A 14,533-nucleotide genomic window follows, 5' to 3' on the forward strand; every position below is an offset into this window, starting at 1 on the left:
AGATGAATATGCTATATGCGAAACACATAACGCGTCGCGACGCTGCGACTCTGCGCCAGTGTCAGTTGAGCCATAAGATTATAATATTATAGGACGTGCTGTTTTAACTATAATATTATTATTAGCTATTATATAAGCTAAAACTATTGATCACATTACGAAAAACAATTTTGTCATTCAAGCACACCAATGACGTCACAGATGATTCAACATGTGTTATATTTACTGATTTCGTTTTGTATCTATGTCATCGACAATCAAAAGTGGACTTTATATGTAAGAGTACTTTGCTTAAATTAAAGCAAAGTATTGATGTTTTTGAATGTTGACATAACTGCAGCAATCAGTTGCCATGGCGGCATTTTCATATTGACGGCTGATTTTGTGCGTTTGGTCGTGCAAATTTCCATTTGAAATTATGCAGTGTGTTAGTGGAGGTTTAGGTATATTGGTAAATTAGACAGCTTTACGAAATAATGGAGTACTTGGATGAAATTTTTTATGAGGCACGAACTTGAAGTACGAATGTCAGTATTTACAAGAAAAATATTTGAAAAAGTATCGTGTCTTCGGTTTGGTGACAATGAATTGTTGCACAAAGAAGCCAATCATCGACAGGAAAAGTGGTAAGTAGCTGTATCGACATAATTACTTATTAAGCTGTTGTTTTATAACTTTTATTGTTTACTTTTCTCCGCGGGAAATTCGACCTTAAAGTTAAATAGAATGTGCAATTTGTACTCTAAGTATTAGGCCGCAGATATAGTCCAACTTGTAGGAAGTATTGTAGGTACAGTCAAGAGCACGTCAAGCTTGACACTTTGTACTTTGGACCATTCTTATCATAACGACATAGAGTTGGATTTAAGTCTTAAGTGTCAGGCTAGACGTGCTCTTGACCCTGTAATTATTAATTGTACAAATTTAAAGAACTTACAATACCAAAGAGATTTTTAGTGAATAGGGCACTATGAAAACAGGACTTAAAAAAATACTGGATTTGTTGTAATAAAAATTATTTATGCTAAAGTAAAAAGTCTTCCATCTAATCTATTTAGAACAAGCATTAAAAACAATTTATAACAACATAAAAAAGTTTTCATACTGGATTTCATTGTTTCTCTTTTGTGTATGTAGTCTGGTAAATATTATCACTACATTATACTAAATATTTAATATCACCTCAGAAACCTTGAGTCACATTTGCCCATCGAAGCTAAGCAAGCGCGAGCTACAAGATCTGTACTACACATTACTTCAGAACAATCTAGAACTGAAGAAGAAAGGGAATCAACAATCTGAGAGGATAAAGATATTATCAACGAAGCTACAGCGGATGATCGCCACACAGAGAACCTATGTGGGGAAAGACATCAAAGACTGCTGTGCTTCTACCAAACGTATTGTCGAAGCACAAAGGGAATCGTAAGTATGAATATTCAACATAATAAAGCTCTCCTAATACAAGCTAATGGTATTCAAGACTCGAAAGGCCTGAGTTATGTATATAGCAACATGCACTATATAGAGGTTCTAACATTGAGCAGGAATAGCCTCCGAATGCTGGCGAGGAGTTTCAGAGTATACCGTGGTTTAACATGTTCTGTGCCAAGGGCCTCCGAGGCAAAAAATTGTGGGAATCACATCTTTTTTTACCTATATAGTTTCTATTGGTATTGTTAATCTAGTGTGTGGAATTATTTTATTATTATAAATTAATATTATAAGCCCCCAAGTGCCCCTTTATTCATTATTCACTGATTATTTCAGTTGTATCCGGTTGGATAGACTGGCCTAGGAGTTTTTTCGTACATTTAGCTAAATGTACCTAAAACATAATAAATATAAGCACTAAATAATTCATGAGTACAAAAAACTAATTTATATTTTAAGTTTATTGTATACTAAATTTGATCTCATTCAATGAATTGAGTAATAAAAAAAAAGTAATTGAAATAGTATAAACGATAATAAATAAAAAATAAATAAAATGTTTATTTCAGTAAAACAATTAACTTTACATTAACAGTGGATGATACCTCCTATTAAGCTTATCAAGCCTGTGTCAGGAGGCACCGCTCTTCCATAGCTATAAATGCATATTTAACATTTTTAAGTTATACTTAATGTAGTGTTTAATTTTTACATTTCGAAACATCATCAAAACAAAACCTTTTGTGTGTGTGTGTGTGTGTGTATGTGTGTGTGTGCGTGTGCGTGTGCGTCTGTGCTAGTGTGCATGTGTGCTTGTGTGCTTGTGTGCTTGTGTGCTTGTGTGCTTGTGTGCTTGTGTGCTTGTGTGCTTGAGTGCTTGTGTGCTTGGGTGCTTGTGTGCGTGTGTGCGTGTGTGCGTGTGTGCGTGTGTTTGTGCGTGTGCGGGTGCGGGTGCGGGTGCGGGTGCGGGTGCGGGTGTGGGTAATAAGTGAGTAATGTCCAACTTCAAACAGAGACGGTAGATTCTGCCATGAAGTAGATGGCCATACATTAATCACTCCTGGTTAAAGATAAACCTCAGCCAGCACAGGTTTAAATAATTGAAGCTAAGAAAGTCCTGCGGTCCTGTTGGTCTTGGCTCTGCATTGCTACTAAGCAATTACAATCAATTTAGCAGTAGAGCTCCTTGTGATAGAGTTCGTCTAGGGAAGTACTGCCTCCTTACCTACTTCTGTCACCAAGCAGTAATGTGAGCATTACTGCGTTCGGGTTTTGAAGGGTAAGGGTGCTGCCATGTGCTGGTGCACATGGGACTTGTCAACTTATGTCCCAGGGTGACATGCGCAGTGGCAGGCCCCTCAGGTCTTTGCGATTTAAAGCTATGAGTGGTACTGCAACTGTTATGGACTGGCGTATAGCTTACCAGCAGGCGCACGACTTTTTTTATAATAGCAAGGGATAGGAATCCCTTGCTATTATAAAAAAAGAAATAAAAAATTTAACCACAACTGCCTCCGTGGCCCAACGGTTATCATGCTCGACTGCCACGCAGAGGTCCTGGGAAATATTTGCGTGGCCTACATTTGCCTGGGTGTAATTTGTGGTTGCCTATGTGTGTGTCCATAGCACCCACAATACAGGGTTTCCCTAGTGCGGGGAAAAGTGTGTGTGCATTATTATTATTATTACAACACAGTGCTAGAAATCGTACAACAGATGTTTTGTGATCTATCTTGATTTTAACACATTGTGTATTTTACATGGGATTATTTATATTCATATTACGTATCATAAGAGGGAACATGAAATTACTTCTGCTGCATCATATATTGAGCGTTCTGTTATATTCATTGGTGTAACATTCGCACTATTAATACAATAATGTAATAATTCTAAAAGTAAATTTTCTCAGAATCGACGAAAAACTAATAACTAACTCGCTTCGCCCGTGAAATATCTGTGTAAATTTATGTATAAGTTGTTCCTTACTTGCCAACTATACATATTTAAAAGTAAAAGAGAAAAAATAGTTTCATATTTTTTAATAAGGACTATTTTGGCCAGAACTAGATCACATAAAGCGTGTCTCATTTTGAGTTAAGTAGATATCTTTTAGTTATTTTTTTACAATATTCTAACCACGGTTTTATTGACGTATAGAGAATCAAATTTTACGTTCAACAATGGTATAATCTTGAATTTCACATATTTTAAGTTATAACACTGTAGTAATAGCAGTGCGTATTATGACTACCTCTATCAGACCAATTTGGGGTCATGCCCCGTCTCGTACATAGTCCTGCAGGTGGGATCACGAAGACATTGTCCTAGTTCTCTTGCTACACAAAAAGACAATAAGGAATAACATTATAATTAGATCAAATTGATTGTGGCAGTGATGAAATGTTGTGCTTAATAAAACCACCCTAATAATGGTAATAATTTAATTTCCAGCATAGCAGAATTGAAAAAACACAATGACCAGTTAAGAGAGCACATCAAACAGCTTACTATGAAACTGTGTTCTACAAAGCAGTTCTTACAAGGAAAAGCTCCTAATCCACTCCAATCAGCATCTCGTATCAGTAATCTGGCTCGCTCTGCACCCACCTCTGCCTCCGGAGAAGGTGCTACTGTGAATTCTGCACCAGCTAGGCAAATAACCACATCTGCTCCGCCAATTAAGTAAGTGTTCGGTTAGTGTTTATAAAATTTCGTTTAGATATTAATAATAATAATAACGCACACACTCAACATAGCCCCGCACTAGGGAAACCCTGTGTCGCGGGTGCCATGGACACACATAGACAACCACAAATTACACCCAAACTCACGAGAGAAATAAATGTAGGCCATACAAATATTTCTCCCGGCCCGGGAATCGAACCTGGGACCTCTGCGTGGCAGTCCGGCATGGTAACCGTTCGGCCACAGAGGCAGTTAAAATGTCAAATTTCTGTTTTATATATAAACAGTTTTTTTTCTATTTTATTAACCGATTACAAACAATGGAGGAGGTTCCTAATTCGATTGTATTTGTTTTGTATGTATGTTACGCGGTTTCTCCGGGATTTGTGAACCGATTTTGATGATTCTCTTTTTTGTTGGAAAGAAGGTGCCTTAGTAGTGACTATAGGATGAATGACTTTTGAGGTCGGTTTTGTTAGTAATCTGTACTGTCATACGTCACTCAGCCATGCGACGCCCACTGCTGGGCATAGGCCTTCCCCAACGATCTACACGACGACCGGTCCTGCGCTGCCCGCATCCATCGGCTTCCCGCGACCTTTACCAGATCGTCGATCCACCTGGTGGGGGGCCTACCCGCTGAGCGTCGTCCGGTGCGCGGTCGTCACTGAAGAACCTTTCCGTTCCAACGGCCATCAGTTCTCCTAGCTATGTGCCCCGCCCACTGCCACTTCAGCTGACCAATTCTTCGAACTATGTCGGTTACCTTAGTACTCCTACGGATTTCCTCATTTATGATTCTATCACGTAGGGAAATACCGAGCATAGCTCTCTCCATTGCCCGCTGAGTGACATTGAGCCTTCTTATGAGGCCCATAGTGAGGGACGACGTTTCTGATCCATATGTGATCACTGGCAACACATACTGGTCAAAGACTTTCGTCTTGAGACACGCACTGAGGTATTTTGGATGCGAAGATTTTGTTGTAGTTTCCCGAATGCTGCCCATGCGAGCTGGATTCGACAAGAGATCTCTTTCTCAAAGTTGGGCTTGCCTAACTGGACTGTCTGCCCCAGGTACACATAATAGTCAACAACTTCGAGTGTAATGCTCCCAACTTTAACTGGAGCGGGTACAACATGGACATTCGACATGATCTTCGAGCGTTGTGTTCAGGCCTTCCAAGGTCTTAGCCATAAGAACTACATCATCGGCAAATCGAAGGTGTGTTAGATACTCGCCATTGATGTTGATGCCAAGTCCTTTCCAATCCAGAAGCTAGAAAATATCCTCCAACGCAGCAGTGAACAGTTTCGGAGATATCACATCTCCCTGTTTCACGCCTCCTTGCAGTTGGATAGGATCAGAGCTCTGATCCTGTAATCGGACTGACATAGTGTTACACCTCGATATACCTGTAGTCTACTTGGCACCTTTGGAGAGACTGCAGCACCGCCCAGGTCTCGATCGAATCAAAGGCCTTCTCATAGTCCACAAACGCTAAGCAAAGTGGCCGATTATACTCCTCGGTCTTCTGTATAATCTGCCGCAGCGTATGGATGTGGTTTATGGTACTGAAACCCTTTCGGAAACCGGCTTGTTCGGGAGGTTGCCACTCTGTACTGACGTAACTTAAATTAGATTTTATTTATTTAATAATATTTGTACATTATGTTGGTATGTTCCATGGACAGATTATATAATAATAAGCTATAGTGAATAATAAGCTTATTCTTCGTATTTAAAGTCCGGATCTTGCCTGTGGTGTAATCTAACCTCCTCTGTTCAGCGCCCTAAGTTTTATTTCCTGGGGGACTGCTCCCGTTCTTCGTCTGCCATGCGTCCGGAACAATTCTTGTCAAATAAGTAATACTCGACCACATCGGTTATCACTACTAATCGGAATAGGTAGTTTTCGAGGAACAGAGACAGAAAGTGGAGACTGCCTTACGACAATATTATTAACCGGATTCGGGAAATCTCTTAAGTACATTAAAAATTGAAGTTATTTGGGATAGGTAGGTAGACTATATTTATCTTAACTTTGCGACGAGATAATTCGAAAAACGTAAAATTTCAACAAAAACTTAGTTTTGATCGTCAGCGTCTTGCCAACGCACGCACAGCGGCTACAGCGTCGACACGACGTCGTACAGGGCGACTGCGGAATAGTGCCGGACGTCGGATGTACGCCTAGCTGGCGTTGCGTCGCCTCCGCGCGGACGCCGTGTCGGCGCTGTCCATGCGTTGGCAAGACGCTGACGCTCGAAAGACGCTAGTGTGTTAGACCTTAGGATGTGTATTTCAAACATACTGTTCATTTATGTACACACCTTTGGGAGCCTAAAACTATACACCGCAGTTTTAAGCATACGTTTTAACTTTCTGACTTGACTTTTATGTCTTAATTAGAAAGAAGAACAAAGAGTATTAAACAATGGCCTCTGGCTTACAACTACAGTAAGATTATTTACTTGCTGCAGACTCGGTCGTCGGAGCGAGACAGCGGTATCCAGAGAGATTAAGATCCAGTACCTAAAAGATATTGTCGTAAGGCAGTCTCCATTTTTCCTCGAACTTTAGGTAAAAAAAGCTCTTCTCATCGAGTATATAACTAAAAATAGAGGCAAAATAAGGGCCATCCATCCCTGGTAACTAACACAAACACAGTTCACAGTAGTTTGACGTTTATGTTGTCATAATTTTCTTTTATTTTTTTTAACAGGAAATGTGGGAGTTTTCTAAAGTGTCAAAAGCGCAATTGTAATAAAGATATTCATGTCAAACAGGAGAGTGATATTAAGGAAGAAATTCAAAAGGAAACTGACGATAAGGTCTCAGAAAAAGATATAAAAGAAGTTAAGAAAGATGAAAAAGACTTGAAAGAAGTTCAAAGGAACTTAAAAAAGGATTCCAAAGAACTTAAAAAGTTTTCTATTACCAGTCCACGTGGTACTCATAATGAATTTAACTGTTATAGTCATCGAAACAAGATTATAAAAATGTATGTGAGACTGTGTAGATTTGTAATTTTAGTACAGAGTGCTAAAAAACCGACCTCAAAAATTCGTGGAATTACATCCATCCTATTTGCCAAGTTTTATTGAAATTAGTTACCGAAAAGTGCGCGCAACCGGAATCATCCCCTAGTTTGCCACCCTTAGGAATATTTTCTTCAAATTTAAATGGAACCAATACTGAGGTACCCTCTTTCCAACAAAAGAGTCTTCAAATTCGGTTCACAAATCTCTTGAGTCTTGAGAATCTCCCCCTTTTTGGAGTCGGTTAAAAACAAACTATTTTTTCGGATCTAAATAGCTTATATTTGTTTTTCAAACAAACCAACGTTTCGGGCCCTTTAAAGGGGTCTACTCCGACACCCATCCGAAACAATTACTGTCAAATATGTAAGTAATACTCGAAATAAATAAAAGACCAAATAAGGGCCATCCATCCCTGACAACTAATGAGGTAAATGGGCCTTATATCACTTTTAAATATCAATCGTTTGCGCTGAAATCACAAATTAGAAAACTGAAATGTTGCAGCGCCAACAACTGACCTGTATACGTCTCCGTATATTCCAAAAATATTCTGTATTTATTGTAATAAAGATCTTTAACTATGAGGGACTGTTCCGTGCCGTGATGTGGGAAAAACAGCAAAACATCTAATTACAAAACAAATCTAATCACGTTTCATCGGTAATTAAATATTAAATATGTAATTTTGCAATTTTTATCCATTATAGCAAAGCTCAAGTTAAACAGGTCGATTTGAAGTGAAACAATTGACGACACCCGTCAATTGTTTCTAATTCGGGCTGGCAATCGGAGCGCAGTTGTCACCGTAATGATTTGGCAGAATAGTTTTCAAAACAAATATGACATTTCGTCTTTATTTCTGGTTATATACTCGATGTACTCGACCAAAGTAAAATACGCATGATACGAATGAAGCTTCATACTTGACATTGTCTTTTAGTATTACTTATTTGACAGTAATTGTTTTGGACGGTTGTCGGATAGAGAACGGGAGTACACCACCAAGTTCCGTGGTGACGGTTGACTGAGATGGTAATCAACTGCCTACTTATTAATAATATTTATATTTTCTTTCTAATTTCCTTTTAACTAATAAATTTAATTTAGTAAAATTATTTAATTTCATTAATATTAGTAAAAAAAAAGTTGGATATCTGGCTCATGTACTTAGGCATGACAGATACAAGCTTCTGCAACTGATAATTATGGGAAAAGTCGCTGGTAAAAGGAAAGCTGGTCGTAGGACAAAATCTTTGCTGAGGAACATACAAGAGTGGACTGGCATAGCGAGTGCCGCCCAACTGTTCAGCCTCGCCAGAAATAAAGATAAATATGCTGAGCTGACTGCCAACCTTCACTAGTTAGAGAGACACCTTAAGAAGAAGTAAAAAAAAACTTTTTCCAAGACTTATAAATAAAATAATAATAAAATTGTTTATTGAATAACTTATTGCACAAATGAATGTCTTAAGACTAATTATACGAACAAATATAAAATAATTATACAAGTGAATATTATGATTAAATTATAAACATAAAAATAATTAACTAATAACATGCAAATCATATTACCTATACGCTTAAATTAGACAACATTTAATTTGGGATAATTAATTAATTATTATGTAGCATCAATGATTTTTTTTATTACTCCAAGTGACGGGACGAACAAGTCTGGTGGTAAGCGACATACCTGTGCATAACAGTTGCAGAGCTTTAAATCGCAAAGATCTAAAGGACACTACACCTACGCCTGTCGCCCTGAGGCATAAGTTGAAAAGTACCATGTGCCTGTAATGCACCCTTACCCTTCAAAATCGAAACGCAGTCATGCTTTACTGCTTGGCGTTTTACTGCTTTAAATAGGTAAGGTGGCAGTACTTCTGGACGAACTCTTTCACAAGGAATTCTACTGCTACTAAAAATGGTATTCTTTTGCAAATTAAAAGAAAAAGTTATTTAAATTGATAACTTTTTTTTTTTTTTTTTTTTTTTTTTTATAAAATATAGGTGCGCATTTGACCTCCATCTCACCTGATGGAAAGTGACGATGAGGTCGACGATGGAGCATGCACACCTAAATAATGCCTATTCACTCTCGCCTTGAAAAGGTCCAAGTTATAACGTTCAGGGAACAAGTCTGCAGGCAGGGAATTCCACTCCATAGCCGTTCTCCATATAAATGTGGAAGCGTAACGCTTCGTGCGAATCTTTGGAATATCCACAACATAGGGGTGGAACCCAAGCCTACGCCTAGTCCCCCGGTGATGGAAAGGGGAAGGCGGAATTAAATCATGTAATTCCATCGCACACTCTCCGTGATATATCCTGTAAAATACCGATAAGCAGGCAACTTTACGGCGGTGTTCAAGGCTCTGCAGCTTCGCCTCCACTAATTCCGAGTCACCTATAAGTCTCTTGGCACGGTTGTCAATTGAATCCAAAGTGGCCAGTTGATATGTCGCAGAGCCATCCCAAAGGTGGCAGCAGTACTCCATGCACGATCGGACTTGTGCCTGGTACAGCTGGAGCAACTGTCCCGGTGTAAAGTACCGCCTCACCCTGGAAAGGATCCCAAGCTTCCTTGCTGCATTTTTGGCCGTGGATTCAATGTATCTGCCGAAGTTCAAATTGGACGACAGGTCCATTCCAAGTAGCTGGAGACAATCGGCTATCGGTATGGATATATCACGAAAAGTCGGAGTCAGCTCAAAGGGACTCCGTTTTGTGGAGAATAGACACGCCTGCGTTTTGGTAGCGTTAAATTTGACAAGATTGGCATTGCCCCAATCGGAGACTGCCTGGAGTGTCAAATCTAAACGGCTAACCATGGACTCTCGACAAGACTGGATTTCCTCTCCACTGACCCTTGCATTGGTCAAGTACCTATCTACAACTGTGCTGTCATCAGCATACGCAAAGGTACCTGGAATTAACATATCATTGATATGCAGCAGAAAGAGAGTTGCAGACAGTACGGAACCCTGAGGAACTCCGGCATCTATCGCCATATGTTCGGAAGAGTAGCCTTCTAAGACCACTCGAATCGAACGTTCGCTCAAGAAATCCGAGATCCAATTGCAAAGGTCAGTGGGAAGCCCATAAGAGGGAAGCTTGCTTAAAAGGCTTGCGTGCCAGACCCTGTCAAAGGCTTTAGAAATGTCCAAAGACACTGCAAGTGCTTCGCCTTGCTTTTCTATAGCCTCGCTCCATATGTGACAGGCATACACAAGAAGATCCCCAGTAGATCGCCCTCGTCGGAATCCGTACTGGCGATCACTGAGGAGATCGTTGTCTTCAAGGTACGATAGGAGACGGTTGTTGAGTACACGTTCCATAGTCTTGCAGAGTATGGAAGTGACTGAGATAGGTCTATAGTTGACAGGGTCAGCTCTGCTTCCCTTTTTTGGTACAGGTTGCACGTTTGCAAGCTTCCACGATCTGGGAACTACACCAGTCTCAAGTGAGAGGCGGTACAGGCGTGTGAGAACAGGAGACAACTCAGGTGCACAGTTACGAAGGACTATTGCTGGAATTCCATCTGGCCCGCTAGCTTTATTCACGTCTAGATTTCGCAGAGTTCTAAGTACCTCTTTTTGGCGTATGCGAACTGGCGCCATAGTGCACGCGAATTTTCTGCAAAGAGTGAGGCAAAGAGATTCGCCTTCTCTTCCGCAGTATGAGCCAGCGAGCCATCCGGCCTCAGCAGAGGTGGCAAAGATGGGCGACAAAAGTTCGATTCGACCGCTTTGGCCAGGGACCAAAAGGATTTGCTGCCTGCTGGATAAGAGGCAAGCTTGGCTCCTATGCGGCGCACATGGTCGAACTTGGCCCTACGTAACATGCTTTTGCACTTCTTGGCGGCCTTATTAAAAGCTTTCTTCATGTTCTGAGTACTCGGAGTTTTGCGTAGTCGAGCATCTGCCCAAGCTTGGTACGCGGACTGTTTACGTGCTTCAGCACAACTACAATTAGCGTTAAACCATGGACGAGCTTGGGGTCCATTGGGTACATCAGAGTATGGAATGTAATACTCCATACCCAAACGCAAGACCTCGACTACAGCATCAGCACAGCTCGACGAGTCTCCTGAAGTAAAGCACGCCTGCCAGAGATATGACGCAAAGAAATGGCGCATTTCGTCCCAATCTGCTAACTTGTATCGCCACACCCGTCTCATACCACTAGGGCCCTGATCGGGTGGGGAGTATACGGATACAGTTTTCACCAGACAATGGTCGGAAGTACCCAGTGGGGCCTCCACAACCACAGAGTATCGGTCCGGATCAGTTGTCAGCAGAAGGTCCAAGCAATTAGCCGTATGAGATTCAACATCTGGTATCCTAGTGGCGCCACTGACAAGCTGGGATAAGCTTAGCGTTAACGCAAGTTTACGCGTCTCTCTCCCAGCGTGATCGGTCTTCTGGTATGGGAACAACCATTCTTGATGGTGTGCATTAAAGTCCCCCAGAATGACTAGTTGCGCCGCTGGGTACCTATGCTGAATCTCATCAGACGTCTCACTTAGATATTGGAACAGCTTGGTCGTCTCCTGATCTCCACTGTGCGATCGGTAAACACAGCAGTACACTATTTGTGTAACTCCTGTGTCAACCAGAAGCCACAAAATTGAAAAACTCGGTGCCTCAAGGTTCTTGAGACGCTTGACACAGATGTCATCGCGAACGTACACACAGACTCCGGCACGAGGTACGAACCTGTGCTCCAGAGTATACCCGGGGTAGCTGAGGTACGCTGCGTCAGTCGGACATCTGATCTGCGTCTCTGTGAGGAACAGCAGCTGCGGTTTGTCGGTTTCAAGGTGGTAGTGGACCGAATCGAGATTTGAGTGCAGACCTCGGATGTTAGTGAGGTGCACTTTTAGTGGGAGGACGTGCAACCGCTGTGTATACTTTTTTCCATTTTTATAGTTTTTCATTTTTGGATTTGGAGAAGTGAATAGGCAGGAGGAAGGCAGTTGAACGAGGCACTGCGTCGTGTTCAACCAAGCAGCAGACTCATACTGCCACACGAGGTTACAATCGGCTTGGAGACCGCGGGGACGCCCGAACCCCCCCGGAGATGGCCACCTGGTCCTCCCTTCCGGTCGCCAACCGGCAAGGTGGAGCATTCCGGGATTTTTCGTTGGGTGGCGGGGCAGCCTTTCACGGGTGGCTTTCCCGCTACTTGGGCCCCCAACTTCCCACGGTCGGCCAGCGGTGCACCGTGCTTCGGATCCCGCTAGCCTCCAGAACCGAGTGCTCAGTGTGGCAGTACAAGCAGCTACAACTCGCCGTCAGACGCAATGCAACTGTTCAGACCCGACCTCCAAATGGCAACTCCCGAACACGAGTCGGAACACGGTAAAAACCATTTGGCGACTCGACTGCGTCGGGAGGGTGGTGACTAGCCACGGCCGAAGCCTACCACCAGTAGTTATTGCTCTTTAGCACCACCCAGGGGTCACTTGTAGGGTCTCAAGGGTAAACCTACGGAAGCGAGCAACATCAACCCCCAAAAATTTGTAAGTATAGTTATGAATAGAGTGGTTTGCATTGTATTATACATTTTGATGACTTTACCATCTCATCATAGGACTTGTAAAGAACCCGAAAACTGGTTTATTGGAAAAAACAAATAGGAAAAAAATAGTTTTATTTCCAATGCGTAGCAATCGCCTAAGAGCTCGATATTTAATTGACGCATCATATCGTTACAGCAGCGCCACCTGACGAATGATTGTGGAACTATGATTGCCTGTTAATTAATAACAACGCCACCTATCGACTAGTCTGGTGAAACATCATGCAATACGCTAGAATGTAATCAATGATAGTTCTGTTTTGACATATTTATATGTCGGTTTTTAATCATTGAAGAAAAAAGAAATATTCTGTTTTAGCGCTAAACCCTTTCTTCTTATTAAGCATTCATAAACAAGAACTCCACTAATCGTCATGTGTACCTGTTTTATATTTATGAATAAATTCAGCTCAAGACCTGCAGCTTGAGTTTGATTGCCTCTCTCGCTCGGATACTGCGTCTCTTCCGAGTCGAGGCGCATAATTGCGACCGGCCGATCGGAAAATTGACATTTCAAATCGGAACAATAGTTTATTTAACTCACAAATTAGAAAGATATAATAGGAATCAGGTTCATCTTCTCGCTCAGAAACCCATCTGGTTTCGAGACTCGGATGGGCTACCCGATCGGATCGATTCCTATTGGATCAAAATCAGCATGCTGAAATCCCAAATCGGGCTTGCGTTGTGGCTTTGAAAAATCTGTCTAAATCAAGTCCAGACTGTTAAGAGAATGATTATACCTAAGATCAAATCTTGTAGGAACATCATTGGCTTACACGAGTCCTCTGCTGAACATAAGCCTTCTCCTGAGCACGCCATCACTCGCGGTCCTGTGCCGTCCGCATCCAGCCGCTGCCAGCCACCTTCTAAAGGTTGTCCGTCTATTTGGCATAAGGCGTACTACAGTACAGCCGCCACTCTAGTAAAAGTCTGCTCCGTCCTACAGCCTACAGCTAAGATAGTCGTTGGGTGGTGTTGTAGGAACGCCAATATCGAATGTGTTTACGACTACTAGAACAAACAGGATTTCATACATATTTCCAGGGTTGTGAACTGTTACGATCGTAATCGTTATCGTACGTATCGTTACCGAAAGGTGTCACTACTAAACAGCCATGAAGTCATAGGTACATGCCGACTCGTGGGCCCAGAAGCCTGATTGTAGGTTTTACGTGAAACTTCGTATACTATTCGAAAACATTAATCGAGTGAACTCACAATTATACTTTTATTTATTGTCTTCTCTTATTTACAGGGCTTCGCTACTTCTCGGCTTATCGTGTTTTATAATTCATTGACTTAAACAAGTGTTTTGTACGTTACAGACACGCATCAACAAGTAACTTATACGCAAAGAACAGTGATTCCAATCTCCTGAAGAAAAATGTAGATCAAACATCTTCTAAACGATTATCTGTCTCTTGCCAGTGCATTGATAAGTACGTATTGTATTATTAATCTCCAATGTTAATAGTAACATTTACGCCTCTCTTTTTGTATTGTAATGTACATCGCAAAGTTTGAAAAATAATGTAATTTGTTAATGGTAGCTCTTTAATGGGAGTTCCTTAATGGGAGTTCCTTAATAGTAGTTGCTTAGTGGGAGTTGCGTAATGGGGGTTCCATAGCGGGATACGGTAATGGGAGTTCAGTAATTTTTTAATTTTTTTTTTATTTTTTTTTTATACCTGACAGGCAAATGACTCCACTCCACCTGATGTTAAGTGGAAAGTATGGTAGTTTGGTTATAGGAGTTCGGTAATGGGAGTTCATAATGGGA

The 14,533-nt window shown here is 41.3% G+C and overlaps 1 protein-coding gene across 1 annotated transcript; it reads left to right on the plus strand.

Moving 5' to 3' along the window:
- Window positions 1-583: 583 nt before the first annotated feature.
- Window positions 584-13,768, plus strand: LOC113230052. The gene is made up of 5 exons (XM_026463780.1): window positions 584-626; window positions 1,188-1,425; window positions 3,889-4,119; window positions 6,849-7,127; window positions 13,513-13,768. The coding sequence occupies exons 1-5, from the start codon at window positions 584-586 to the stop codon at window positions 13,766-13,768; spliced, it is 1,047 nt and encodes a 348-aa protein (XP_026319565.1).
- The last annotated feature ends 765 nt before the right edge of the window (window positions 13,769-14,533 follow it).

The sequence above is a fragment of the Hyposmocoma kahamanoa genome, unplaced genomic scaffold (assembly GCF_003589595.1).
Source record: "Hyposmocoma kahamanoa isolate Upper Pololo Valley unplaced genomic scaffold, ASM358959v1 63, whole genome shotgun sequence".
NCBI classification, from domain to species: domain Eukaryota; kingdom Metazoa; phylum Arthropoda; class Insecta; order Lepidoptera; family Cosmopterigidae; genus Hyposmocoma; species Hyposmocoma kahamanoa.

Coding starts and splice junctions, on each gene's coding strand:
- LOC113230052 (XM_026463780.1), top strand. CDS start 584: ATGAATTGTTGCACAAAGAAGCCAATCATCGACAGGAAAAGTG. Junction 1,426..3,888: donor GTCGAAGCACAAAGGGAATC/GTAAGTATGAAT, acceptor TTTAATTTCCAG/CATAGCAGAATTGAAAAAAC. Junction 4,120..6,848: donor ACATCTGCTCCGCCAATTAA/GTAAGTGTTCGG, acceptor TTTTTTTAACAG/GAAATGTGGGAGTTTTCTAA.